Source organism: Passer domesticus, chromosome 2 (assembly GCF_036417665.1).
Source record: "Passer domesticus isolate bPasDom1 chromosome 2, bPasDom1.hap1, whole genome shotgun sequence".
NCBI lineage: Eukaryota > Metazoa > Chordata > Aves > Passeriformes > Passeridae > Passer > Passer domesticus.
In genome coordinates, this window is record NC_087475.1 from 17,998,789 (window position 1) to 18,026,598 (window position 27,810).

Here is a 27,810-nt window from a genome sequence, read left to right on the forward strand (position 1 = left end):
AGGCATGAAGGTTGGCCACAATCCCTGATCTCCTTCAGAAGGCCATCCAGAGCCTGTGACCAACTGCCAGGAAAGTAAAGAAAGAGGCTGCTACGTCATGTACCAGCTGTGATTTCTCTTCATATTTTTTAAGTTTGCATACCAAGAATTACAACTTCTCTAGAAGAACTAATTACAACACATGAAGAACTAATATAAAAAAAAAAATCTAAATAGCTAAAACCATAAGTATTGTTTTCCCAACAGCTAAAATTGGAGTGACTTGACAGCTCGATTCTTCAGGGCAGTGTGACAGCAAGGGAGGTCACCCCTACCATTCACCAGAGCTCACATGGGGTGCTGCACTGGAGAACCCCCAGGTAAATTCTTCCTTCTCCTGGCACTACTTTGGTGGCTTTTTCCCAGATGTAATTGAAGGCCACAGCTTTACACACTTTTTCTTCTGAGAACCAGGATCCCTACAAACTCCTGCTTCTCAAACTCTTCTTTCATACCCTGCTGTTGCTGGTGAGAAGCTTCCCCTCTTCTGGCCTCACACTCAGCTTCTCACCCTGAAATTCAGGTTCTTGACACTCCAGAGAACCACCTGGTGATGAAATCAGATTTGCCAGTGCTGGTCCCATCTGTCTGAACACACGAGAAAAATTCAATTAATGAGCACTGCTTTTCTTACTCAAGACAGCAGAGATTTTCACATCTTTCAGTCTACAGACTGAAGTGCCTGATTTCCTCCTTAGTCCTGTTCCTCCCTTCCTGGGATCAGAGCCTCCAAACCACATCTGTCCAAGCTTCAATCCAACAGGAATCCACCCAGCCAGCACTCCAGCCTAGGTCAGCTTCTACTGTCACTCACAAACACATTTGCATAGGAGTCATGACAGACTTAAATCTGACAAAATTCCTATCAGAAATCTTGGCAAGAAGAAGGAGCTGCCAAATATAATTTCGGGAACACACAGAAAAGGCGTGAACACCCTTCTTGGCAGCCAGCAGCAGCCAGGACAGTGTTGGAGCTGCAAAAAAGGCTGATGCTAAGGCTCCTTGAGAAGACCAGGAATATACAGCCAAGTGATGCTAACCCAGTGTGAAAGTGATCCTTTCCCAGTGTCCAAGCTCCTGGACCGTCTATAAAAACCATGTTGTTTTTAATTTATTTTCATTTAGAGACAGCAAGCTTGCAGCACTTGTGGCAGAGTCTAGAACATTTCAGGAGCTCCAGCTGCAACTGAGCCAAACACACCAGAAGAGCTTCTCCACTGGGGGCAGAGCAAAGCCTTTGGAACTTTGAGGCAATCCCATCCACAGCATTTATGTCACTTTTTTAAGTAGCTCCGTGCTACGCTTTTTGACAACAGCCGTCCGGGACGAGCTTCCCACTACAGTAAGGACACCGCAGCTGCATTCGCGCCGTGCCCGCGGTGCCTGGCGCCGGGAGCGGGGCGGGACACCGGGCCGGGAGCTGGGGCGGGATCCCGGGATGGGAGCGGGGCGGGATGCCGGGATGGGAGCGGGGCGGGGCCGGGATGGGAGCTGGGGCGGGGCCGGGGGCGGGGCGGGATCCCGGGTTAGGAGCTGGGCCGGGATCCCGGTCCGGGATCGGGGCGGGGCCGGGATCGGGGCGGGATCCCGGTCCGGGATCGGGGCGGGGCCGGGGGCGGGATCCCGGGCTGAGGCAGGGCCAGTCGGGCGCAGCGATTGGCGCCGGTTTTCCCGCGTGACGCCGCGCCGGGCGCTGATTGGCTGCGGGCCGCCCCGCGCGGGCGTGGCGGCGGCGGTGACCGGGAAATGGGGCCATGGCGCCGGGCAGCGCGCAGGGAGCGCCGGCCGCCGGCAGGTACGTGCGCGCTCCCCCGCCCTCTCCGCGCTCTCCCGCGGCGGCCGCCGGACTCTTCACGGGGCCGCGGCGCCGCCCCTCCCTTCGTGCGGCCTGCCGGGACGCGTGGCGGGCCCGGCGGCGCCGCCGACGCTGAGGGGGCCGGGGGTCGTGGCGGGCGGCAGCCGGCGAGTGATGGCGCCTTGTGGTTCCTTCCCCCTGCAGGAGCGGGCCTGGGATGGAGGGCACAGCGGCGCACAGCGTGTGCATGGTGTCGGACTTCTTCTACCCCAACATGGGGGGCGTGGAGAGCCACGTGTACCAGCTGTCACAGTGCCTCATCGAGCGCGGCCACAAGGTGCTGGTGGTCACCCACGCCTACGGCCACCGCAAGGGCGTCCGCTACCTCACCTGCGGGCTGAAAGTCTACTACCTGCCCCTGAAGGTGATGTACAACCAGTCCACGGCCACGACGCTGTTCCACAGCCTGCCCTTGCTCAGGTACATCTTCGTGCGGGAGCGGGTGACCGTGGTGCACGCCCACAGCTCCTTCTCGGCCATGGCGCACGACGCCCTGTTCCACGCCAAGAGCATGGGGCTGCGCACCGTGTTCACCGACCACTCCCTCTTCGGCTTCGCCGATGTCAGCTCGGTGCTGACCAACAAGCTGCTGACGGTGTCCCTGTGCGACACCAACCACATCATCTGCGTCTCCTACACCAGCAAGGAGAACACGGTGTTGCGAGCAGCCCTGGACCCGCGGATAGTCTCGGTCATCCCCAACGCCGTGGATCCCACCGACTTCACTCCAGACCCCTCGAGGAGGGATGACAGCACAATAACGATTGTTGTTGTCAGCAGACTTGTTTACAGAAAAGGTAATGGGGGATCAGATGTAGGCTTGTTTTGGTTTTCTTTCTTTGGAGAGGTCTTGGTCAGGTACCACTTCAGTTTTATCTGTGGAATGGATGGAATTGGGAGTGGTGAGGTGGCTGTTCCGAGCTTTTGTGTTTGTGAGCTCAAGAAGAAATGTACTTTTGTTTTTTGTACATGGTGGGTTCACAGGTGTGTTTCCTTTGTAATACTGAAGAGACCAAAAACTGCACTTTGTAAAATTGAAGGTTTTATGTCTTATTTGGACATAAGATTTAGAGCCTAATCTATATATACACTGTTACAAGTGTTTTAATTGTTTTTTATTTAATCCAGTGACAGCAGCTTAAGTGATTTTTTTTCCATTTTTTTTCTCCTATGAGGTTCCAAGTTGTGGTTTTTTTCTCATATTTTTGTGTACAGTAGTTGTAACTGTCTTCAGGAGACTTTTTTTTTCAGTTCTTCTGCTCCTGAATATAGTTGTAGATGTGGGCTACATCATGAGAAGTTCTGAAATCAAATACAGTAACAGCTTGCCCTAAATTTTCTACTCTTAGGTATTGATTTGCTTAGTGGTATAATTCCTGAGCTCTGTCAGAAATATCCGGAGATACATTTCTTAGTTGGAGGAGAAGGACCAAAACGGATCATACTGGAAGAAGTCCGGGAGAGATACCAGCTGCATGACAGGTTTGTTCTCTGTGTGTCCATGACCCTTCAGACTGGGGACCTGCCTGCCTCCCTCCCCCAGATAAACCCCAAAGCCTGAGGAGGCCTAAAGGCAAGGCAGATAAACCAGACACTGAAGACTTTGAGCTGGACTATGGTCCAGCAAGTTCATTCATGTTTCTGTGAGTAGGCCCTGAATGAGCCTTCACTCAAGTCACAGAAAGGTGACTTAGATACAGATTTATCATGCCCCTCTCTGCATCCATGGTGCTTGGATCTCATATGGCATCAGGTGTTAACAGCTCATTTGTGCCATTGCATGTCATGATGACTGCCAGGAATTTATTATTTCAGTATGAAACTCTTCAGCATAGTGCTTGTCTCCTATATGTTCTTGTGGTACTACAAGTCTGTTCCCTGGTGCTACCTTGTTACCAGAATGTTGCCATGATACAGATGCATTTATGTATTTCTGTTGGGTTTTCTTGATCAAGGACAGCTTCATATTCTGTTCGTTTTATTTTCTATATTTTTTGTTGCCTGTTTTGTGTTTTAGTCGGTGACTTCCCCAATTAAAATTGTCATAATCAGTCTTATTTTACCCTTTATTGTTTTCCAATATCTCTTCAAGGTGATAGGTCCTGATCATTGTATCTTAAAAACTTTTTCGCTTGTCAGACTGAGATTGGTCAAACCTCACATTGAAAATTCAGATAATGCATTTGACAAATCTTAATTTTTAACTGAAGGAAGCCATTTTTTCTTGCAGAACTAGAAGGCTCAGTAGCAATGTTCTGGAGGCAAATGTCATTAAAACAGCAAATTTTCCTACCAATTTTATTTTCAGAAGTTTCTTTCAGTGTGATAATAAAAAAAGCGGGATCTTCTATTTTTCCATTGCTGGAAAAATTTAGAGGAAACTAAACTGAGGTGCCCATCCTTGTTCTCTCACTAGATTAGTGTGAACCACTGGTACCTTTTTCAGAATGTGTGGCATTATTATGGTCCAAATCTGGTGTTTATCTCTGGGTTGTTTTTATTTTTATTTTTTTTCCCTCTTGTATGCAGGGTGCGTCTTCTAGGAGGCTTAGAACACCAGGATGTCAGAAATGTCCTGGTCCAGGGACACATTTTTCTCAACACTTCCCTCACTGAGGCCTTCTGTATGGCTATTGTGGAAGCAGCAAGCTGTGGTTTACAGGTAAAAAAAATCTCAGTATCTAGAAATCATGTATCCATTTTAAACAAATTTCACAATAAAATAATATGTACTTATCACATTGATTTCATCTGAGGCTCTGTCTTGACAGAGGTAAGCAAATGTTATGCCCATTTACAGATCACCTGGAAGCTGAGACAGAAGGGTTAACTCTGAGAAGAGTTTTGTGTAGAATTGGCAATAACTTGTAGATCTGCTCTCAGTCCTCTGAACTAGCCAAAATACTATTTTGTATGTACTCCTTTACAGAGTTTTGGGGTAGTTGATGTTCACAAAGGTTTACTTCAAAAGGAGGTGCAGAAAAATTGTCCTGCTGTGGAGGGATTCAAGATAAGTTGGAGAGAGAACAGTAAAAGCCCTAACTAATTTACAACTCAGATTGACAACTCAAAAAGAAGTTGAGTCAATAGCTATAAATAATCAGGGTTTCACAAAAAATCATAAAGAAACCTTATTAAAAAGACAGACTGATAAGAGTATTTAATTTACAGTAAGTATAGAAAATGTGAGTGACCTCAGTTTTTTCTTTACTTCAGTATCCTTTGACAGCAGTTACTACCTAGTTGTAGTTACTCTCTTGCCATCTCTTCTCTAGAGGTGAGGAAGTTCTGCAGTTTCTTATTGCCCAATGTTTAGAGATGATTGCACAATGTGAGTCTTAGTAATTTCTGATTTCACTTTAAAAATAATAATTTAAATTAATATACATAAATTTTTGCAAGTGTTCAGTAACCTAGGAAACTGAAATTTTAAGTGTGTGGTAAAATTATCCTCTGCAAATAGAGGTAACAGGTTTTTTTTGAGATACTTTGAAAGAAATGTCCAAAATCTGGTTACACTGGTTTAGTTGTGTACTGTGGCACACACCTTCAGGAAAGTTGTCTCATAACCTCTCATTAGACCTGTCTGATTAGTCTTCTGTTTTATCATGGCACCAAAGACTCATTCTGGACAATGTTGAAGGTAATCTGCTATGCTTCATCTTCTCTGGGATTTACACCTTTAGTTCACATATATGTAGAGTTCCCAAACTATGATATTTTCCTATTCTTTTAAATAGCTGCATCTAAACCATGTAATAGCATTGCCATCACAAAGTTTCATTTTTTATGTTGCATGTGTGCCATTTCTTTTGTTTGTTTCAAAGGTGGTGAGTACAAGAGTTGGTGGGATTCCAGAGGTACTTCCAGAAAATCTCATCATTTTGTGTGAGCCCTCTGTGAAATCTTTGTGTGATGGACTAGAAAAAGCAATTGCCCAGCTCAGATCAGGAACTCTGCCATCTCCAGAAACTGTTCATAATGAAGTAAAGACATTTTATACATGGAGGAATGTAGCAGAGAGAACTGAGAAAGTATGTACAATCCCTTCTTTTAAATTCTCTGAAAGTACATTTCTGAAACAATTCTTTCTTTGACATATTACTGTGCACATTCACCTTGTAATATTCCAGTGTAATTGTTCAGCATGTTTCCTGTCAAACATACATGGTTTTAAAAGGTCCAGAAAATGCTTTTTTCCCCCTAAATGGATAGGTGGATTTTTCTGTTTGTATTTTCTAAAATGTCGTAATTGTTGGTAAATATTTTGAAGAAAAGCCTAGATCATTAGCTAGATTTCTACTCTTTATTTGTTCAAGTCTTGACATGAAGTAACTTTTCTGGCATAGCTGGAAAATGTGCTGCATAAGGTCTATGACAAGGTAAGAACAGTGCATGACAAAGCTTTGCCATGTGCTAACAAGTAGTTTAAAATTATGAGAGATAGTTCAGTGCTGGAAGGCAGAACACAGCTGAGTTTACATAAGCTGTGCTTGTAATGAAAAGTTATTTTCACAGTTTGGAAATTATATTTCAGAACTAGAGCTGCACTTCAGTAGAAAAACTGCCTTCAGTGAAGAATGTTGGCTGCAATAATGTTACGAACACCTGTGGAGCTGTGTCACTTTTGACTTCAGCTCCTGTGTTTTAGGAAGGAGAGAGTAGCTGAACCCCATGCCTCTTACTTAGATTGTACTGCACTCAGCTGTATATCTCTCATAAGCCTCCTCAAAGTGCCATGTACAACCAGTTTATTTTATTTTCAAATGCTATCAGTATCATTCATAAGTGCAGGCAACATTTGAATTGCAAAGTTTTTACAGACGTTAGCCTTGATTTGAGTTTGCTTTCCATTGCCTTTTCTTAAAAAAACCCACCAATACTTCATGAAGGAAAATACTCATAGAATTGGTAGAAGAATGCATAGATCTTAAATTGTATAGAAGACAGTTGTTTGTTATGAAATTAAGTTACCTGTAGAATGGAGTCTGTAACATTCTTAAGGAAACGACTGTGTCCTTCAAGCCTTTTTGGAGTGGTTTGTAGTTGGCTGTGGTTGACATGTATAATAAGTCACTAGTAGCATGTATTTGCTTTGTGCAATTGAACTACTGTTTCTTCAAACAAAAGGAGATTTGGAATAGTGCCAAACTCACCTATGAGTTCATCCATCTTTATGTTTAAAATCTCATAATTGCATGTTCAAGCTCTTCCTGGGACTGATGTGACTGTGAGATTAGAACCCATTCAATCCATTAAAACCCCCAACCCTTTCTGTATAATATTACATGAGAGACAACTTATGCAGCCTTCCTAGTTAATGAAATACTTTTGAAGTGTGTAAAAGAAGAGAATGTGTCATATTTCTCCTTAAACAAATGAATGAAATATCTAGAACAAGACTCATAAATCGGCACTTGGAATCTGCAAAGCTTTTTGGAGGGTAATATTTGCCCCATCTGGTAGCTAAGACTACTACATTTAAGTTGTGCAGTGATGACCAAGTACTGCCTGATTTTTGAGGTAGAATCAATGCATTTTTAAGATGTTACTTTCTGTCTCCCCTCTGTTTAGGTGTACGACAGAGTTGCAGATGAAGTGGTTTTACCAATGAAGGAGCGACTTGACAGACTAATGACTCACTGTGGTCCAGTGACTGGGTGTATTTTTGCTTTTTTTGCTGTTCTGAACTGCCTCCTCTTGGTGTTTCTGAGGTGGATGACTCCAGATTCCATTATTGATGTTGCAATAGATGCTACAGGACCTAAGGGTGCATGGACTAAACAGTATTTTTTTGGGAAAAAAAGAAGAGTTAAAGAAGAACTTCCAAATTCCGAAATTGCTCAAGTGGACAGGGAAGAATGTGTTGGTCACTAAAAGTTTTAATGCTTGCTGACAGAGACATTACTCTTACAACTCATTAGTTTCTTTCTGAAGTTCTTGGAAAGAAACTTAGTTCAATGTGCTACCTCAATTTAGGATGATGTTCTTAGTTCAGTTTTGGATTCAAGCAAATTTATGGGCATCTCTTTTGCACTGAAAGCCGGGAGGAGAACGTGTTTTTATATATATCAGAAGCCTTGGAAACAAAAATACAAGATTTTTCTTGATAACTTGAACATTGCAGAAAGGGACTTAGGTGTTTGGGAAAACAAAACACAACAATTCTTAGCTTACTGTAGTTCCTGCTAATCCCTGATATTTACTGTGATTTTTAAGACCTCTTTCAAAATAATTAAAAGCTCAACAAAATACACCTTTTTTCTCCTAAGATGAAAATGGCAGTTGAAATTAGTCATAAAGTCCATTACCATGTAAATTTCAGAGACTTGGTTCCAGCAGTTGTGTCCCAGTGACAGTGTTTTGCCTGGGTAGCATTATTATTTTGAAATTCTTCCCTAGTCAGATTTGCACATCCTGTTGCTAAATCAACATTCCATAATGATTTTCTGATATTTTCAGAGGTGCTAAATTTGTCCTGTTCTCATACATGTGTGAAAATGATCTAAAGCTTATAGTGGTTTTGGGTTTTGTTTTTGTTTTTCGGTACATAGGGGAAGAAATAGTATTATTTAGAGATAATACAGCCTTTAGAAACATCTCAGGCCTGAAAACTTCCAGCAGTCTGTGCCAAAGTGTGAAGTAACACATGTGAGAGAGCAAAAACTCTGAAGGGCTTAACAAGCACACTCGTGCTTACCTGCTCTCTCCCACCTCCCACCCACCCATCCCTTTTCCCCCTGCTTCTTTCTCCTTACTTATGACCAAAGTGGCATTTCAGTCCATCTCTGGGAGGGACAGCGTTCAGGGAGAGTGGTGTCACCTCACCCACATCAGAGACACTGGCTGGCAGGTGCTGCACGTGAAATCTTGGGAAGGTGTCCCTTAAGTGGAAATAACAATGGCTGTGCTTTTCATGGGGAGGCAGAGAGAAGGAGCAGCTGTGAGGAGTCTGAGGGATGTGTACGTGGGGCAGGAGGCAGCACAGCACTGTGCCAGTGTGTGTGAGAAGAGGAGTTTACTTCATTTGTGTCAACCACCTCTAAAATTGCCCCTTGTCTGATGCACTGGGTTAGTTTCTTTTTCAAGCATCTCTAATGATGATAAGCTTCCTATTTCATGACTCTGGAGTATTGTGTGCTGTTGGACACTGTATTAATACTAAAACTGTGCAATATGAAAACACTGTTTCCAAACCCTTGAAGGGTAGTATTTAACACACTACTTCTGCCAAATTCATGTTGTTTTGGTAGAGATGTAATTACACAAGCATTTTATAATTTCATTGAACATATTTTCATGAAACACAAAGATAATGTAAATAATTGCCATATATAAAGTCTATTTTCTTTTACTAGAATTTTTAGCCTTTGATACGTAACATACAGCGTGTAATATTACAATTTGAGTTTTTCAAACTCTGCATTGAAAGTGGAAGTCATCTAAAATGTGCCACAAGATTTAACAATGAATGGGTAGAATTAAGCTAATATTCTACTTTTCTAAGTTATTCTTTTTTTTATATTGTTCAAGCATTCAAATTTCTAACAACCTTTTGAAAATACCGATTGCCACTCCAAGGAAATGTTATATATGTATATGTGTGTGTGTGTGTCATTTTAGTAATATTTTGTTTGTTCTCTTTTAGTTCTGTTTTGTGTTTGCAGATGTTGCAAGAAACCAATCAAAAGGATTGCATGTATCTATTTAAAAGAAGATTTCTTTTGTGGAACATTGTGTACTTATGAATAACGTAATAAAACCTTGTTATAGTCTTGTTTACAAGACCAATGTAAAGATTATCTAGAGGTTTATTTACCTTTCCATAAAGAATGGTTACATTTCATTAATATGTGGGAGCATATAATTAGAAAATACAAAACTACCAACTATAATGCTGCTTTTCACCACTGGTTGTTGGAGAATGTTTTTTAATAATCATCTTTCTGTTCAAGCTGCTATACAAACTTAACCCATAACTGGTTTCTCAGATAACACCACTTGTATTCTGCAGAAGTGTGGGAATGATTTGCTCACTGGCCTTGTGCAGTGGAGTAAATGCCACAGAAACGTTTACAGTTTTACAAAATATCAGTGGGTAACATGAAAAAGGTTAAATAAAATAAGCAGAATACTAAAAAAAATACTGAGATAATGAGTGTGGTTAGAAATTAATAAAATAATTTGTTAAAAATTAAAATGTTTTAATTGTGCTTGCAGGTAACATTTGATAGTTGTGAAATACCAGGGAAATGTTAGGAAAGGGAGAATGACACTCATTAAGCAATGTCTTGCATGGAGCAGTGCAAGAGGAGGAGGAGGAAGACCTGTACAGAATGTCCCCCTCCCAAACTGCAATGAAATTCCATCCCCAGGCACAAGGAGAAATGTTGTTTCCAATACATTATGTGCAGACACTGTGAATTAAGGTAGTGAAAATTGTAGGTTAATCCATACAATGCACCATACAAGCATCATGTAAAGTGTGGATATAAGATTAGTCTTTCAGACTGTGTTTTAGTGGGTGTGGATGTATCTGTAAGAAGGCAACTACTGTAATTTGCTTGTTTTGTGGTCAATTTCTTCTGCATCTGTTTATATTTTTTCCCTTTTTTATATTAATTTCTCTTTACTAGTCCTTTTTTCATATATGCTTGAGCTTTTAAAAATTAATTGTAAAAGTCTTTCTGGTGCTTTCTGCTTCAGTAAAATACAGACTTTATGTAAATAGATACAATAATTTCAAAATGGTTTAATATTTTGATTTTTTAAATTAAAAGTATTTCAATATTTTTGGTGTTTAATTGCTGTCATTAAAGTAGTCTCATGATATTTGCTGTGCATCATGACATTTGTATAATGTCGACTTCCACAGTTTTCCCTAATGACTTGAACATTGACAGAGATAAAAGGTGGATGTTTTTTAAGGGAATAAAACTAATGACAGGATGTGGCTATGTGTCTGAATTTATTAATTTATCAAAATGATACATTTTTCTTGTAAAGCTAGCAGGCAGATTAGGTTGCTTTCAGATCCTGACATGCTTCAACACTGTCACAACTCCAGAGATGCTACTTGTGCAGGATTCATTGAGCTTGAACTGTGCATGGCTGGTGGTCTTGTCCATGCTGGTTCTTCAAGCTGCTTGTCTAAGCAGAGGGACTGGTGCATTCCCTGGGAACACAGGCACTGGCTGCTGCTGGAATTTGCTGTCTTCCTGCCCAGGCAGCAGCAGGAGTTTCAAGAACCAGACCCTACCCAGCGTGATGGGTGGCAGATAGGTGAGATGAATCCCACATTGGCGTGAGAGCAGCCAGTGAGTCACTCTCCACATCTCTTTTTAAAAGGAGTGTTGTAAGTGTGCTGACCTAAGGATGCAAATAAGGCAAGGCTTGTGTGGGAAGTAGTGTCATTTATTAGATTAAACAGATAGAAAAGAACTAGCCAGGCTCTGTATGGGCATCTTTGTTCTCATCTCTTCTGTTTGAGTATTTCTGACTCCTTTTTTTCCCCCAGTTGCCTTACTTTGACTGAATACATGGGATACTCTAATCCCAACTACATACATTAGAAGTACATTGCTGTAATTCAAAGTGTGGGTAGCATAAGAATAGACCAATACCTCTTTGAAGTTCTTCCAGATAAGAATTCCTCATCCCTTTTCCTCATCCTTGCCAAATTCTTCAGGTCATCTGGTATTTCTCCCTAGAAGCTGGATAAAGTTAAGGTGAACCTTACTGAAAATGAGTTGTTTTCTAAGCTGGATTGCCCTTTTTTCCTGCTTATTTCTTGCATGTGTGTAAACTAGCATATATAAACATTACTTTTTGAGTTTTTTGGAGGATCTAGCTAACTACTTCTATTTACCTTTTGGATACTTTGATTTAACAATTTAGTAGTTATTCTAGAGTTAAGGCAGAGTGATTCTTGGAGTACTTAGGGCATCTTGCAGCAGTTCTCAGTGAGTTGTGTTTTTTCTACAGGGGGCTGACTTGTTCACTCAAGTCTATCAATGGAGTTGCATACTGCACCTTGTTCAGCTCACAGCAATGATGCTCAAAAGAGCAAGGGAGGAACGATGGCAATCCTGTGTCTGCACTGTCATTGCTCTTGTGATCTGCCTGCTCTCACGCCTACACCATGTTGCTCATCTCTCTAGTTTCAAAAATGCCAGAGATTTCTGCGTGATCACACCCGATCTTGCTGTTGTTTGCCTGACTACCACCCTCCCCAGTGTTTATACTTTCCACCATGCTGTTCAGCTGTCTTCTCAACGACAATTTTCTTTTACATCCACTGAATTAATTTTCCTAGTGCTCTTGTAACTAAGAGCAGATTAGGAGATTACACAAGTTTTTCTCAAATGACTCACTGAATAATTTAACTGAAAATCTTTATTTGTCTTGTACTGAAGCCAGGAGGGTGATTTTGCTGCTACACAAATAGAGTTAGTCCTTCTGGGAGAGTTGTGTTCCAGCAACTGCCTCCAAGCACTCAAACTTTCCTGTGGTTTTCTAGAGCACTTGGAGAGCTCTTTGGTATTATTCCATTAGGGATAAAGGAATTTCAGTGGCAATCACCTGGTTTTCAGTTTCTTGTATTTCTCTCAGTTTTATGGACGTGTACAATTCTACATACCACCTATTAGGCTGATTGAGAAAGAAATCAATGAATTTCCTTTGCAACCAAAAGCCCTGTTTTCTCATTTTTGTGTTAAAAGGTGCTCTTGCTTGTCTCGTGTTGAGAACTAACTTTCGTAAATCCTACACAAGAAATATTTCTCCGTTATTCAGGCTGACTTTACTTTGTTATGGTCCTAATATTTTTATGTGTCCTTTTTCTCTGCATCCAACATTTTGTTCTTTACAGCTTTTACTATTCCTCTGGCTCCAGGAGGAATGTTTTCTTGTTCTCACATTTTTCTGGGCTGACCATTCTGTTCTTTAGTCCACCTTTTTTTGTTAATTTCTCCTCTGTTTCTCAGCTGAGCAGAATTAACTGCCAATAAACCAATATGTTTTTCTGTGATTCTTTGACTGAACTTCTCTTGTTATGTAATCCATATCTTCAGCTGTCTGTGGCAAACTGTATTAAATTGATTAAAAAGAAGAAATTTTCCTCTTTTGGATTATAAGTATTATAGCTTCTATGGGTGTTTAATATTACTGTGTAAGGAAAGGTAGATGTAATGATTTGTAAGGAGTTAAGTTATATAAGAATGTAATAACTTGGTTTAATTCAGAATTTTAGAAAAATTGTTTGACTTGAGAAAATTGCTTGGGGTGTTTTATCTCTGCACATATTTTATATAGCATTTTAGGGCACCTGGGAGGGCTGAGCACTGAAGACAGCAAGGTACTAAACCATCTGTATTGCTATAAACCAAAAGAAATTACATCTAAAATGCCCAGAGAAATAATTTGCTGTATAATTTCTGTGTGCATTTCCACCATCTCATTGGGATCTCTAAGAGAGGAATTATCCTGCTCTTTTCCTTGACAGATGTTGGAATTGAAGGCTAAGGGAACCTGGGCAAAGAGGGGAATCAAGAAAGAATTAAATCCTCCTCCTGTGGTACATATAGGATAACAGGAATAAATAAAAGTTTAAAATAAAAAGAGATGGGGTGTTCTACATAGATTCAAATAAATACATGCAGAAAAAACCCTTTGTTCTCTGTGGAAGCCATGGGCCTTCAAAAAGAAAAAAAGGGCAGTTAAAGAATGGGTGCATCTTGATCAATTTAAAATATTACACCTTTGAATCAATGGAGGATAATGTAAAAATATTTCCAAAACAGACAATGCTGTTGCAAGAGATATCAATGGACATCATTCTTTATCCCTGAGCAATGGACAAAAAATTATATGTTATGTGTTTCTTTTTGTGCAATTTCAATGCATTTTTCTCCTTCTAGAATAATTTTGACTTCCTAGCCCTGGCTTTGGCCACATGAATTGACTTCAAATTCTTTCATGGTAATGCTTTTCTTTGATATGTTTGCCTTTGTTCTGTATCTGAGTACCAGCAAGGCCTGTTCTCAAGATGGAAAAGAAATAAAAGTATTCTTTTTGCAGCATCTCTGAACAATTTCTGCAACTTTATCTATGTAGTCTTTGTAAATGGAACTGCTACCTCTAAGAATAAGTCCAATGTGGATGTATAGACTTTCAGGTGGTTTGGAGAGCATCTGTCTGAAAATTTATCCTCCTTTATGTAGGTTTGGAAAGGATTTTCTCATTTGTTTCCTGTATGCAGAGAAGTTCAAAATATCCTTGATACTGTTATTTAGCATCAAACACCTCATACCAAATAGAACCAGGATGTATTTTTGGTAACTGAGGAACAGCAGGTCCTGAAGTGTTTAAAATAGATGACATATGATACCAAGAATAGCCCAGTGCAACTTAGCCAACCTGAGAAACTATTCAAAGAGCAAACCAAAATGGAGGGCAGTTCTGTACTCCATTCTTTTACTAACATTTATTTTGCAATTTTTGCTTTGTTTTGCTTCAAACTTTTAATTAAAATTTCCTTGGCTTTGCTGACCCATTTTTATATTGTTAAAGGCAACAGAAAAGAAGCTGCCAGGATAGCAGAAGAGATCTATGGAATAGTTCCAGGTAAAGTAAAACTATGGACTCTAACATTTAAATGTTTATTTGCCACATTTTTGTAACTTGAGGATTTAAATCAGCAAGTCACCATGAAATGAGGAATTTTTTGCTAAATGCAGGGGTAAATGTTTTAACCTGAAGTGCCTCCCATTTCTGGGGTCTTTGCAGTGTCAGTGTGTGTTGGCATGGCTTAGGTGTGCAAAATATGAGACTCCAACAATTACCCAGCTAGAATGAGGACAACATTTGGTCAATGCACTATGGTAAATAAAAATACTGTTCTCAGTACAAGGTGTTCTTTATCAGTGGTTACAGATTGTTTTACTAAACATCCAATTTTACTGCCAGAGAATATTTAGGGAAAAGTTTTAGCACATTGATTTTCTGAAAGGAGATGCTAGGAGGATATAACTAATGACTTTATGAATCCAAGCAAAGAATCCTTGTTTTGTTAAATCAGATGATAAAAATGAATGCAGCTAAAATTGTTCTGAAAAATACACAGCACAAGAATACATTGTATTTCATAGGTTACTTAGCAGGTCATGGTTTTGGTTTTTTTTTCAAGTGATTTTAGTCCTCCAGATCACTGCTATAATAATGGATAGGCATGTGTTTGCATTCCTGTTAATTCCACTAATTAAAATGACACGGTATTTTCAATTTACTGCTAATGAGGGCTTATTTTCCTAGCTGCAGATTCTGATCAGCATTGTGACATCACACATTTCTGTGTGACTCATTCGTTGGGCACTTGCTTTGTGGTTGTGCCATCATGAACAGGCACAGGAATGGCATCAGAGCACAGATGTTGGGGGATGGCCACCCAAAGCAGGGAGATTAAGATCAGGCCAAGAGAAATACTGCAGCCAAGCATTTTTGACAAAGCCTTTATGAAGTCTGTATATATACAGGCATGCTTTGGTTATTAATTTATTTTTTATTCTCTAGAATACAATTCCAGTCATTTGTTGCTGTCATTTTTTCCAAGCCCCTTTGTGCAATCATAGTCTGACACGTGGCGAACAGCAGTTTTTCCTTCAAGCAGGTTCTTACTGAGGTGCCTTGAAATTCAGCAGGCCATAACATATTTTTATCTGCAAGTTGCCATTTGCAGAAAGCCATTAAGGATAATCTTACAAAATATAAGATCATGTGATGTTGTTGCTGGGGCACTGTATCATATTACAGCCAGAGCTTCACAACCTTTTCTCTTTGCAGTGCAGCAGCACAGCAGCAGCAGCAGCAGGGCTGCATAATTTATCTGTAGGCATTTAAAAAGAGCACTTTCAGTCATGTCACTCCCAGCTGAGCAGGGGAGATGTGCTCCATATGGGAACTATATTTGCCACACGTTTCAGGGAGGTAGGTTGTGGTGGCTGGTGTGTGCAGAGTGTGTGTTGTCCTGAGGCTGTGTGTGCATACACATGTGCTGGGAATGCCCTGGGAGTGCATGTGAGAACACGCACTCGCACGAGTTATCCTCTGCACAAAAGGTTAAATAAGGCCCTGTAGCTCTGCTGTCTGAGTAACTCCTGAATCTTCCTGCTCTGTGAGGGCTCTGGGCTTTGTCACTTGCAATGTCTTCTGACTTTCTGAACCAAGCTTGCCTGTTTCAGTCGCCAGCATGATGAGAGGTGTGGGGTGTTTGGGGGGTTTCAGGAAGGCGTTTCTTTCTCCTTACTTGGCTCCTGTTTCCATCATTTTGCCTGATGTGTCATTCATAGCCTTGCCATCTATTGTGCCAGCTGGTCTTTCCATGCCAGTTTCCTGCCTTAAGAGCCCAGGAAGTGCTCCCTAAATAAATGGAAACAAAAGTAATTACTATAGTTAAAACTGCAACTCCAGTAGCTGAAGTGCATCCTGGTCCTTGGGTAACAAAAGGACCAGGGTAAAACCTCTGCTGTGTCCTTGCCCTCAAGTCCCCATGGATGTGTCCATGCCTCTCATTGATTCCTCCCTGCCTTGGGTAGCATGTGAAATGGAGATAAATCACCCTTTCCATTCTCTCTGGTGTGCAGCATAGCTGAAAAAATTAAACAGGACAAGGGTTTCAAATACAGTGCCCATGGGTTTGCTGTACAACAGAGCATGAATGCAAACACTGCTATTGCTTGTGTCCTGTGGCACTGGAAATGCAGCTGGCCTTTGGAGAAATACTTACTACACACTGTGTCACAGGATGGTTATAAATTTTAATATAGGACAAGTAAATTTGCCCTCTATTTGAGTGGCAGGGATTTAACCTGAGCTGAATGTCTATGCCTGTAGGTGGTAGCTAGGCTAAAGAATTATTTTTCTTGGCGCATAAATAGATTAGGATAGGAAAAAGGGCAAGCAAGCCTACATGAAGAAGTCTGAACAATTCAGTATCTCAAAATTACTAAAGAAGAAAAGTAAAGCCTTCAGGCAGAATTTGGTTTTCCACGTATTTTCTAAAATATTTCAGTGATGAGAATTATTAAACCTGTTACATGGTAGTCTGAGAGGGAGGATGTTATTTATGAAATTGTCAGTTCAGGAAATAAAACTGCCAAGGACATGCCAGAATTCATCTGATGGACAAGTCAACCCTGCTATGAGGCTCTTAAAAGTGTCAGAGAAGCTGGGATGCAATTTGTGACAAGAGTTCCCAAGGAAAGGTGGAGGCTGATATAGTTTTGAGTAGGAGAATTGCAGGGTTCTGAAGTCTCCATGTGAGACCCAGCAGCACTAAACTCGTGATCTTTGCTGAAACATGTTTTTAACTGTTCTTTTAAAAGTTCTGCCAAGAAGCTTTTGTTTAGGTCCCTTAGTGAGCAGCCAGCTTTTTCAGGATTGCAGATCCCTCAGCTGCTCTGCTGAAATTAATTCATCAAACAGTTTCACTGCTAAGCCCCCATTGATTTCAGTCTTGATCTGCATTTACACGTGGCTGTGCTTCCCTGTCCTCCCAAGATCTGCTTTTGCTGCATCCCTGAATTAGCTTCCATGCATTTGCTGTTTCAGGCAGCTGGGCAGACCGATCCCCTCTTCATGATGCTGCCTTCCAGGGACGCCTTCTCTCTCTGAAAACCTTGATTGCACAGGTAAAAGTCCACAGGGAAAGAAAAGGCTGGGAAGCAAGGTGGTTTCACATGAATTATGGGCTGGTGAGCTGGTAATAGACTGCAACAGGGCATAAGAAATATGGCTGCATGAATAATATATCAGCACAAACACCTCTGGGCATGTATGAGTTTGCTCAGTTAAAAAGCTAGGGACAAGCCTGGGACAAAGACTATCACAGCTTGCAGCTTGCTATATAATAATCAATGATCCTTGTGCTCTTTCTCAATGATGAAACATGCAACTAGTCTTGAGAATAAGGATATAAATGTATAAATATATAAATGTAGACTATTAAAAAAAAAAAACCCAAAACATTAAAAAGGCATGCCTTATAAAAGGCATCTCACCTTTTATAGTCAGCCTGAAACCCTCTGCTCCAAAAGGAGCCAAGAGTTCAGCCAAAAGGAAGAGAGAAGAGAATACATGAGAAGGAAAAGAAGCTGGATATGAAAAGAGGTTATGGTTCTTTGTGCTCTGCCAATAATCTTCCTTCCCACCTTTGCTTAAACTCCATGTCCCCATCTAGCATGAACAGATTACTGTCCCCCTCTCCTTCTTGCCCCCAAGGCAACTGCAGAGAAATTAATTCCCTGGGTATAAAGATTTTGACTTGGCTATCAGACTTTTTATAGCCAAGGTAAATTATTACCAGAGGCCACAGCATTAATGGACAACATCCTCAAGGAGTGGAGCTGCCAGTAGGAAAGCCTCCTCTCCAGAGACCTCTTGAGGCACAGCTGCAGCTAAATAAAAAGGATGCTGTTTACAGACAGTAAATGCCCTCCCATTTTCTGATCTCTCTTTCCTTCACCTGCTGACACAAAGTGATTTTTAGGGAAAAGGAAGTGATGGAGGTTAAAGAGGCTTTATTAATTTAGGGATTTGATGGTTTTCTGACCCCTCTATCTCCATTTATGCTGACCTTGCACCACTCCTTTGTGGAGCACCTGGTGTTGTGGTTATTCACCAGATGCCCTGGTTATGCACTGTTCATGGCTGTACACTGAGGAAGCACCCAGTGGTGTGGCTATATCATTTAGTCAATCCACCATTTCTCCTTTTCCTGAAGACATTTAATTTTGGGAGTTAAAGATGAAGGTCCTTGCTGATGAAAAGAGATCAAGGCAGCAATGTCTGTAGAGCCTAAATTGGAGCTGAGTCACCACAGATTGATAAATGCAGGGATGGAACTGTTAATGGAGCAGCATAATCATTGCTCATTGCTTCTAATAAAGTCACACTACTAGCCTGAAATGAAGTACGGGACTGTACTTGAGTGTCTGTGGGACACTCAGAAGTCTCTACTGCAGCACTATAGCTTTCAAGAAAGCCACCGAGGCTCTGGCTGCACAGGGAATGCCTGGACACAGGGAGGTGATGCACTGCTGGAGTTTTCAAATGGCTCAAGAACTCACCAATGCCTGTTTCAGTGACTGAAAAAAGGGTTTGATTTTTCATGTCCATTGAAAACAAGGTTTATCATGAGTGATGTTTGGCAAACAGCCATTGGATGATCTACTTATCTACTTAAATTATTCTTCATTTTGTAATGAAAGGAATTGCTGTTTTTCCCAAGACATCAGTGCTTGTGCTTTCACTTGATATGACTGAGTTCTATTTGTTAAATATATATATATATGTATATATGAATAATGATTGAGAATACTCCTTATTAGGAGTATCTAGAAGGAATTAATCTTGAAGGAATATGCTGATCACGAAGTATGAAACAACCATACAATTAGAAAATGGAATAATCTATTTTTTCAAGGTTTTGTCTATTCCCCTACCATCATTGTAATGCATGAGAAATTTTACCAACAACTTTTACATGAATAATATTTTCACATGACTGAAAAAGATTGCTTTTCTATCAGCCTGAAGTGTTTACAGTGCTTTTAATACTCACGGTGTCAGGACTGCTGCCTTTTTTGCTGTGTGAGGTTGCTCCCAGGTACTCCTTTCTGCCCATTGCATTGGGTACTGCGTACCAAAAAGTGCATTGCTGCCATCTCGTGAGCTGCCCTGTCTATAGCACGTCAGGCAGACACCAACAGTGCTTCAAAATATGACATCAAGCAGAAAATGGAGCTGCTTCCAGGCCTGTTCTCACCCATGGCTGTAAAATTCTAATTACAAGGGGATTTAGTTACATTCAGGGGAAAACACAGATGACAACTGCTTTTCTCTTTGTGAATATGTCTGGTTTGTCTCTGTGCAGGAATAGATATGGCAACTGTCAATTAGGAAAACACCTGAAATCAGGCATTCAACAGCGATCAACAGGAAATCAACAGTGATTTGTAAATCACTGTAAAACATTTCCTGGGTGGTCAGATATGAGGAACTGATTTGTGGGAGGGATTTGACTCATCTCTCTTATAGGTATACCATGTACTTATTACCTCTGAGTGAAACACCCTTGGGTACCCCAAGTAGTGAATGAAAGAACTTTTAGGATACAATTTGTCTGCCCTACTGGAAACAGCTGCTTTAGCACGGGATGAATCACATCCTAGGGAATCTCCCCACTGAAGGAGCTGCCAGCTCCAGCTGAGCTGCAGATACCTGTGCCAGAAGCATTCAGGTGAATCGCTCCAGCTGTAGCTCCTGGTGCAGGACTTAACAGGGACTTAACCCTTATAAATTAATGTGAAGCCTTTCCTATAATGGACAGTGCTTTGTAAAGAGCTAGAAATAGAAGGCATAGCTTGTGACTGCTTCCTCTTTAACCCCATCACCAGCTGTGGTTTGTGGGGACAAGAAATCACTGAACAGCACCAATCTGACCTGAGCCCTTTCCGTGGACACAGCTCTGACATGACTCCCCTGCCACGGGCACGCCAGGAGCCCTGCAGGAGCTGGGCAGGGCAGGGCTTCCCCTCACACCCTGCTCTGGTTGCAGGGTTTCAACGTGAACCTGGTGACCACGGACCGTGTGTCTGCTCTCCACGAGGCCTGCCTGGGTGGCCACGTGGCCTGTGCCAAGGTGCTGCTGGAAAACGGTGCCCAGGTAAGTCCTGGGGATGACTCTGGGACATGGGCACCTGGGAACGGATGCTCCTGGCCCCAGTGGGGATGTTGGACGTGCTGTCCAGCTGGCAGGGCCAAGATGCACGTGGACATCTCAGAAATGTGGAAAAACATAACAGTGTTCTGTTTCCCTGGGTGATAGATTTGTCTCCCCCTTGTGTCATCCCTTTATTCTCTTTTGTTTTCCCTTTGTGTGTGAAACATAGTCATGATTGATGGAAAATGAATGAAAGATGCTAAGTGAAATAACCTTGAAGAAAGTAACTCACACCTTTGCCCTCCCCACTCCCCCCTCAGCAGTGATCACTGGAATTACACCTGGTTTTCTATGGGAAGGTTTGGGAGTCTCATGTAAGTAAAAATGGATGTGCTTGAAGCAATTAAACATTTTATCTGCTAATAAAATAACAATTCTCACAACTGGACCTAAGGCAGAGACATGTTTACAATAGAGATTAAGGAATGGGTGAAATATATAAGGATATTTTTATGTCAGCTGGGTTTTCAAGTAAAATTTATATGGCAAGAAACCAAGCAGCACCAAACCAGTCAAGAGACCTGCAGTGCCTCCAGCAGCTTCAGCCACACCTGCCTGATGACACTGGCAGGAGGTGAGGGTGGTGGAAATTTTACAAATTGGCATGGGCTTGCATAATCCATTGCTCTTCTCCAGTGTGCCACAGAGTTAAAGACATGCAGATTTGCTTAAAAAATTGGCCCTGAGGGCTTTCTACATAGTTAAACACAGCATAAACAGGGGTAAGGTGTGATTCCTGGAGTGTCTTGTGCAAGGCCATGATCCAATGGGTCCCTTCCAACTCAACGTATTCTGTGACTGATCCACAGCTCTGCTGTCCCAGTGGAGAATGGCAATAGTGATCCTTGCCAGGTCTTTACATCAGAAACTGGGGAAGAAAATTTCTGTCTTGCATAGACACACATGCATATCAACTCCTTCAAGCTCCTTTTCTGTTTGGGATTATGTTTCTATGAAAATTTCTTTTGCTAGAAATGTGTTTTCAGATTAAACTATTAAACAGAAAGCAAATTTTCATTTAAAAAGCAAAGCCATTTTCATTTGAGGGTGTTCCACCTTGAGGCTGGTGCAAACTAAAGAATCTTGAAAATACTTAACTTCTTCACATTAAAAAAAAAATGAATAGAAAGTTGCATTTTTTAGCAGCTCCAGCAGGAGCATTCAGAGCAGGCAGGATTTCTGCCTTATGGCACTGTCTGGGAAAGAGGGCAGACACAAAAGGAGAATGCTATATATGTTATACCACAACATATAACTCAGAAAGCTGTAAATAAATTAATTCCTGAAATTAAACAAGGCAAGAGTCTCACTCTGGTGCACTTCTGGAGTGCACAGGAGGCGTGTCCCAAACCAGATTGTCCTGAGTGTGTCCTCCACTGCAGGTGAATGCAGCCACCATCGACGGGGTCACTCCCCTGTTCAACGCCTGCTGCAGTGGCAGTGCAGCCTGTGTCAGCATGCTGCTGGAATTTGGAGCCAAGGCACAGCTGGGGAACCACCTGCCCTCGCCCATCCACGAAGCAGTCAAGAGAGGTGATGTGAGGGGTGGGAGGGGTGTGGGCGAAGCCAGCAATAACTGCGTGACAAATGCGGCTTTTGTCATCCACAAAGCATTTAAAAAAATTATTTCCATCTCAGTACAGATAAACAGGCTTGGCTTTTTCACTGCTCTTGTGCCTCACAGCTGTATCTGGGTGTGTTCTGCTCTGCAGCAATTCAGTGACAGCTCTTCCCCCCACAGGTCACAGGGAGTGCATGGAGACCCTCCTGGCCCATGAGGTTGACATTGACCAAGAAGACCCACAGCATGGGACCCCTCTGTACATGGCCTGCACGTACCAGAGAACAGAATGTGTCAAGAAGCTTTTGGAGCTAGGTACACCTGGAAAAGGGGCAGGGGGAGAGTTAATCCACTGTGGTGTGAGCCAGTGCTGCTGGTCTCTCTGAGCTGCCTCTCTACTTAAAACATCATGGGTTATTTCCACAAGAATTGTCTGGGAGCCTGACTCTGTCAGACTCATTTGAGGCCATTAAACATTTCTCCTGTATTGATAAAGAAATTATGATTTCCCAAGTGAAAAGCTTCCTTAATTACAGACACCTCCCTGAGGCTATCTGTATGTGAAAACAGAATTTTAGTTTTCTAGCATGGTAACAGGAAACACAGAAAATCCTGGCTAATATTACTGACCAAAATCAACTCTTGCTTAACACAGCAGTTTATCAGAACCATTAACTTCACCTCCTCCTCAGTGGATGATGAGAGCAGCAGTAAAGCTGCTTGGAAGAATAATCACTGCAGGTCTAGGCACAGGCTATGAACTAGCATAAATTTTTGCTGTCAGTGTGCTTTAGCTGACTTACACCTGCTCAAAGTGTGGCCCTGCTGTGCCCAGCCAGTCTGGGGCAAGCATTTTGCTTGCTGTGCTCCCAGACTTACTACAATGAAATACCTAAAGGTTTCAGGGTTTTTTTTTCCCCTGGCAATTAAATTAACATAATCCATATTAGATTTTATGCCATTAACAACTTTAAAGAACATATGGTAGGCTTTGAACATATTTTGGGTGGAAGGTCAGGCTGCTCAATTCTGAGCATTGCAGACAGGCTTTGGTGGCCCAGAGCACTCTGCCAGGGCAGGGGTTTGACCTGCTGAGCTCTGCACAGCTGCTCTTGAGAGACGGGGAAGTCCTGTGTGCCATCCTTCCCCTTCATCTATTGAGGAAACCAGCCTGTATGATGCAGGTTCAGCCTGTGTGATGCAGGTTCAGACAGCCCCTGCTGCCCACCAGATCTAACCACGAGCCCTTGTTCACCCAAGGAGCCAATGTGAACGTGGGGAGGCGACTGGACACCCCCCTGCACGCGGCAGCGCGCAAATCCAGCGTGGAGATAGTTGTGCTGCTGACAGACTATGGTGCTAACCCAAAGTGCAGAAATGCTGACCTCAAATGTGCCCTGGATCTCGCCACACCCCACAGCAAAGTGGAGCAGGCACTTCTGCTTCGGGAAGGTAATGGTTTCCTTTCTCCTCCTTTTTTAAGTAAAGCAGTATTTGTATCCTTTACCTAAGTATATTTTCTTAACTGCTTTTATAAGTAATGCTCCACATACATTCTCCTACCTTCTCTGCTGCCTTCAAACCTCCAGCACATGACACAGAAATCTGTTTTGTTGCTAGATCTGCTACCTGGTGCTACAGTTTTAGCAGGTAAATCAGTCAGTTATTCTGTGCTTTTTTTCCCTGTCTACTAAAGGAAAATCATACGTATTTACCTGGTGGGACTCCTAGTGTTAAAAACTACCATGAAAGTTTATTAATAGATAATATTTTAGTACCACCATCCAGTGTTCAGCCTTGCACCATGGCTCAATGGGTGAGTGTGTCCTCAGTTGCCAGGAGAAAGCAGAGCTCTTTGCCAGGTGACTCTTCAGCTTCACAGCTCTTCCATGTGGTTTATGGGGCTGCAATCCCAGCACAGACCAGTGTGGATATTTTCAGTTTAGTTGAAGAAAGAACAGAGATATATTTTCCTTGGGAAACTTAGAGAAAAAAATTAAAACCATTATTATTTTTCTTTTTGTACCTATTTATAAATATAGTTCTTCAAAGTCTACTATTCATAGTTCACTAACAGTGTGAGAAGTTTTTACTTTGAGACCCATCAAGTCTCACCTTAGCGAGTCACATTATAAAAAACCCACTACCTTCATTAAATTGCCGTCTAATTCACCTTCTAAAAACTGGAGTATTTTCTTCCATCCCTAATTTAACAACATCAGACCAGCATTTTGCTGTTCACCTCCAGGCCTCCAGCAATTAATTATCCTTCAGTTTACTGGAAGAAACCTCTCAGCAGAAACAAATCAGGATCCTCTTGTGCTGTTTCCACCTGTGCAACACTTGGCCAGAACTTGATGCATCCAAGAGCAACATCCCTGTGCTATGGGTTGCTGAATTAGTTCTCCTCTCCTCTAATCTCTGTTTCCCAGCTCACTGGTACCCTCTTAGCTGGTCTGTGTCCCCTGAGGCTCTTCAGACTCGTTGAATTGTGCTCCCCCAAGCAAGGCCTCCCATCTTCCTGAGCCTGCTCACAATACACCAAGGACCAAAGCATGATGGGCACAAAAAGCCCAATTCCAAATAGCTCTTGCATGGTAAATTAATAAATGTCACTGCTGCACACAGGCTTTGTCCCAACCCTCTGAACACAGGTGGGCTTTATGGAGGAAACAAAACATTGGCTTAATATCCTTCTGTCCTCTTCCCTTTCCCTATGACTTTTCATGCAGAGCTTTAATTTGTCATGTCTAAAACCTTCTGGGAGGAATTTTGTTTGAATGCTTCTCACCTTGTGTGACTTTTGTCCCCATACCTGAGTTGCCCAGAGCTCAGTGGCAGAGTGGGAGCAAAGGCAGTGCTGCCAAGTGTGCTGCTACCATTGCCCTGTGTGAATCAGAGTAGGTGTAGATAAAGAAATATCCTAATATTAATAAATTTCTCTTCCTGAACGTTCCTTTTGATTTTTACTCCCACCTTGTCACCCTCTGCTCCCTTACAGTCAGAAAAGCTCTAAAGGCATTTCAGTTCCTGCTGACTCTTTGTTTTTCAGGCATGAAGTTTCCCCAGTTTCCTCACCTTTGGTCCTACTTTCAGATATTTTGCTGTGCTTAACATGCAACTACTTTTTTCCCCTGCTTCTGTGTTTTCTGAGGTCCTTCTGTTTGAAATAAGTACCCCAGGCTGAAGAGTTTCTCTACCCCTAACTTCTCCACTGAGGTTACTTAGATGGGTCCCTTTAATTTCTCCTCTCACTAGCTATTAAGTGATGTGAAATATCAAATGTGTCTGTTTTCCTAAGTGCTTTAGAAGATGGTAGTTTCTTTCTTCACTTCCAGTAACAGTAGTACAGAAGTTCTTTTTTATAAATCCCTTATCTTTCTATTAATTTCTTCTCAGAGGGGATATTATCAGCCTGTTTAAGCTCCTAAATTTTCCCGTGGTAAAAGCACAGGTTATGAAGCTTACCTGTGAGACATAAGGACAGGCCTTTAAGCCCACATCTCTACCTATTACTTGTCAAACTCTGCAGTGATCGCTACTGTTTGGACAGAAACTGGAGTGGAAGGGCAAGAGAGGGTTCAAAAACTGAGCACCTCTGGGCAGGTGTAAAGGCTGCACCTGGATGAGCTGTGGCAAAAGGGAAGTGAAGGAAGGACAGAGACACATTCACTGCCAGGGCGTGTTTGCATGTGCAAGCTTGTAGTTGCAGAAGCAATGGAGCCTCATATCCAGTGGGTTTATGCCTGGCATTCACCTCAGCTACCCATGGTGGGGTGGGGACAGCTCCCGGTCACCCTGCAGGGAAAGCCCTGGGGCAGCACCACTGTGGGCAGCCCTGTGCCAGCCACTGCCCAGCAGCAGTCCTCTGACAGCTTTCCAACCACTCGACCCTCTGATGTGTAACAAGAGTTCTCACATGCAGCACAGGAAGGGCAAAAACACTCCACATCTTCTCATCTTGTTTTTTTGTTATTTCTTCTTTTTTTTTCTTTCTTTATTTTATTTTTTATACTCAATGTCTTTTTGAAAAAAAAAAATAAAAATTAAGACCTTCTATCTTTGAGACCTTTCTTCAAAAGTTTTCCCTTCAGTCAGATTTAGCTAAAATTAGATGTCACAGTAAGAAATGTTTTAAGGAGCACTGGTGGACTGACTGACAAACATAAATATTCTGAGACTGTGGTCAGGTAAAAAGGCACAGTTGTAGATACTACTTGTGCAGACACCTGCTGAGACAGCAGTAGCTGGAAAAAGCATGTTCTGTATATATGAACAATTAACTGTACTTATCCTTTATCCTCACAAAACTGCTGGGGGTTGTCTTATATCCTGAGAAAGAACTATGCATTCCAGAGCTCTCTCTCTCCAGTGCAGACACTTCTTTAGGTGTTTTCTCAAGAAAATATGCCAAACAGCCTAGCTGTGCATACAGAAAAAGCTGTTTAGTGCTCACAGCTTTCAAATTGCTGAACCAACTCTGACAACACAACTTTAATACAAACAATAATGTATCTAACGCTCCCTGACCTCAGCAAGTCATTGTGCAGTGCTTGCAAGTCCTGCTGGTGTTTGTTGCTTTGACTCACACTGGTGGTGGGTTTGAGGGTGCTCATTCTTGCCTTTTGTCCCCCCCAGGTCCTGCCAGCCTGGCCCAGCTGTGCCGGTTGTGCATCAGAAGACATCTGGGTCGGTCGTGCCTGCACACAATCCCCAGGCTGCACCTGCCCGAGCCACTGCAGAGCTTCCTCCTCCATCGATAATCTGGGGCTGCTTGGGACTGGAAAAGAAAGAGGAACAAATGGTTGTTTACTCCAAGATTCTTGTATCAAAGGAAAAAAAAAAAATCAAAGGCATCATTTACTGTCTTCTGTGGCTACCAAACATTGGCTGCTATGTGACAGTGAAAATTGAAAACACCTTTTCACAGGCAGTGAATGGTATCATGGATACAGTTCCCTCACAATCTATTGCCACATGGATTCACACCAGCCTGAGAAGTTCTAGAACATAAACAGCTCACTTGACATGTTTTTGTAGGTGCAAATACACACATCCACTCACCCACTTAGACACAGAGATATCCCCTGTATTTAGGGCTATATTTATTTGTGCAGTATCTGTGCAGCTTCTTCCCTTTGTCTGTCCAATCTCAATGTCAAAATCAAGGCAGTGGATATTTTTCTTCCATTAGTATGTGAAAGTGAAAGCTTTCAGTGACAAACATCAGAGGTATACAATATACTGCACATCTTTTATCAGCTTTGATTTTGCATCCTTTCATCTCCTTCCTATTGTCTGCTGCAGCCCTCTCAATTTCCAGCAGTCTCTGGCTGGCTGTCCAGCCAATGTACATCTCTGAGCCCTGAGCACAGCTGTCCCCAGTGCTAAGACATCTTCTCCTTGGAGGTACAAGTGATGCTATGAAAGCAAGTGCAGGGGTTTCAAGTAAACCCACAAAACTGTGTGAAAGTCTTAAAAAATCCTTTCTTCCAGAAAAAATCCTTACAAAGTTATGTCACTTGAGATCTTACAAAGTTATGTCACTTGAGATCTGGCTGTATTCACTACATGAAC

The 27,810-nt window shown here is 42.0% G+C and overlaps 2 protein-coding genes across 8 annotated transcripts; both read left to right on the forward strand.

The window, feature by feature from the left end:
* The first annotated feature begins 1,730 nt into the window (after nt 1-1,730).
* PIGA (phosphatidylinositol glycan anchor biosynthesis class A) lies at nt 1,731-10,843 on the forward strand. 3 transcript variants are annotated; one of them, XM_064407628.1, is made up of 6 exons: nt 1,731-1,834; nt 2,039-2,691; nt 3,244-3,376; nt 4,424-4,556; nt 5,722-5,928; nt 7,469-10,843. In XM_064407628.1, the coding sequence occupies exons 1-6, from the start codon at nt 1,794-1,796 to the stop codon at nt 7,769-7,771; spliced, it is 1,470 nt and encodes a 489-aa protein (XP_064263698.1). In that variant the 5' UTR covers nt 1,731-1,793; the 3' UTR covers nt 7,772-10,843. The 3 variants fall into 3 exon arrangements, with proteins under 3 accessions (XP_064263698.1, XP_064263699.1, XP_064263700.1); XM_064407629.1 differs by lacking the exons at nt 1,731-1,834; nt 2,039-2,691 and adding an exon at nt 2,748-2,878; XM_064407630.1 differs by lacking the exons at nt 1,731-1,834; nt 2,039-2,691 and adding an exon at nt 2,750-2,866.
* Nucleotides 10,844-14,277: 3,434 nt separating this feature from the next.
* Nucleotides 14,278-27,071, forward strand: ASB11 (ankyrin repeat and SOCS box containing 11). Of its 5 annotated transcripts, none has more exons than XM_064411272.1 (8): nt 15,282-15,410; nt 15,734-15,877; nt 17,501-17,580; nt 20,508-20,615; nt 22,055-22,205; nt 22,414-22,548; nt 23,494-23,685; nt 26,872-27,071. In XM_064411272.1, exons 2-8 carry the CDS (start codon nt 15,808-15,810, stop codon nt 26,994-26,996), a joined length of 861 nt encoding a protein of 286 aa, XP_064267342.1. In that variant the 5' UTR covers nt 15,282-15,410; nt 15,734-15,807; the 3' UTR covers nt 26,997-27,071. The 5 variants fall into 5 exon arrangements, with proteins under 5 accessions (XP_064267344.1, XP_064267342.1, XP_064267343.1 ...); XM_064411273.1 differs by having other exon boundaries at nt 15,288-15,426; nt 15,739-15,877; XM_064411269.1 differs by having other exon boundaries at nt 15,288-15,426; nt 26,872-27,070.
* Nucleotides 27,072-27,810: the final 739 nt, after the last annotated feature.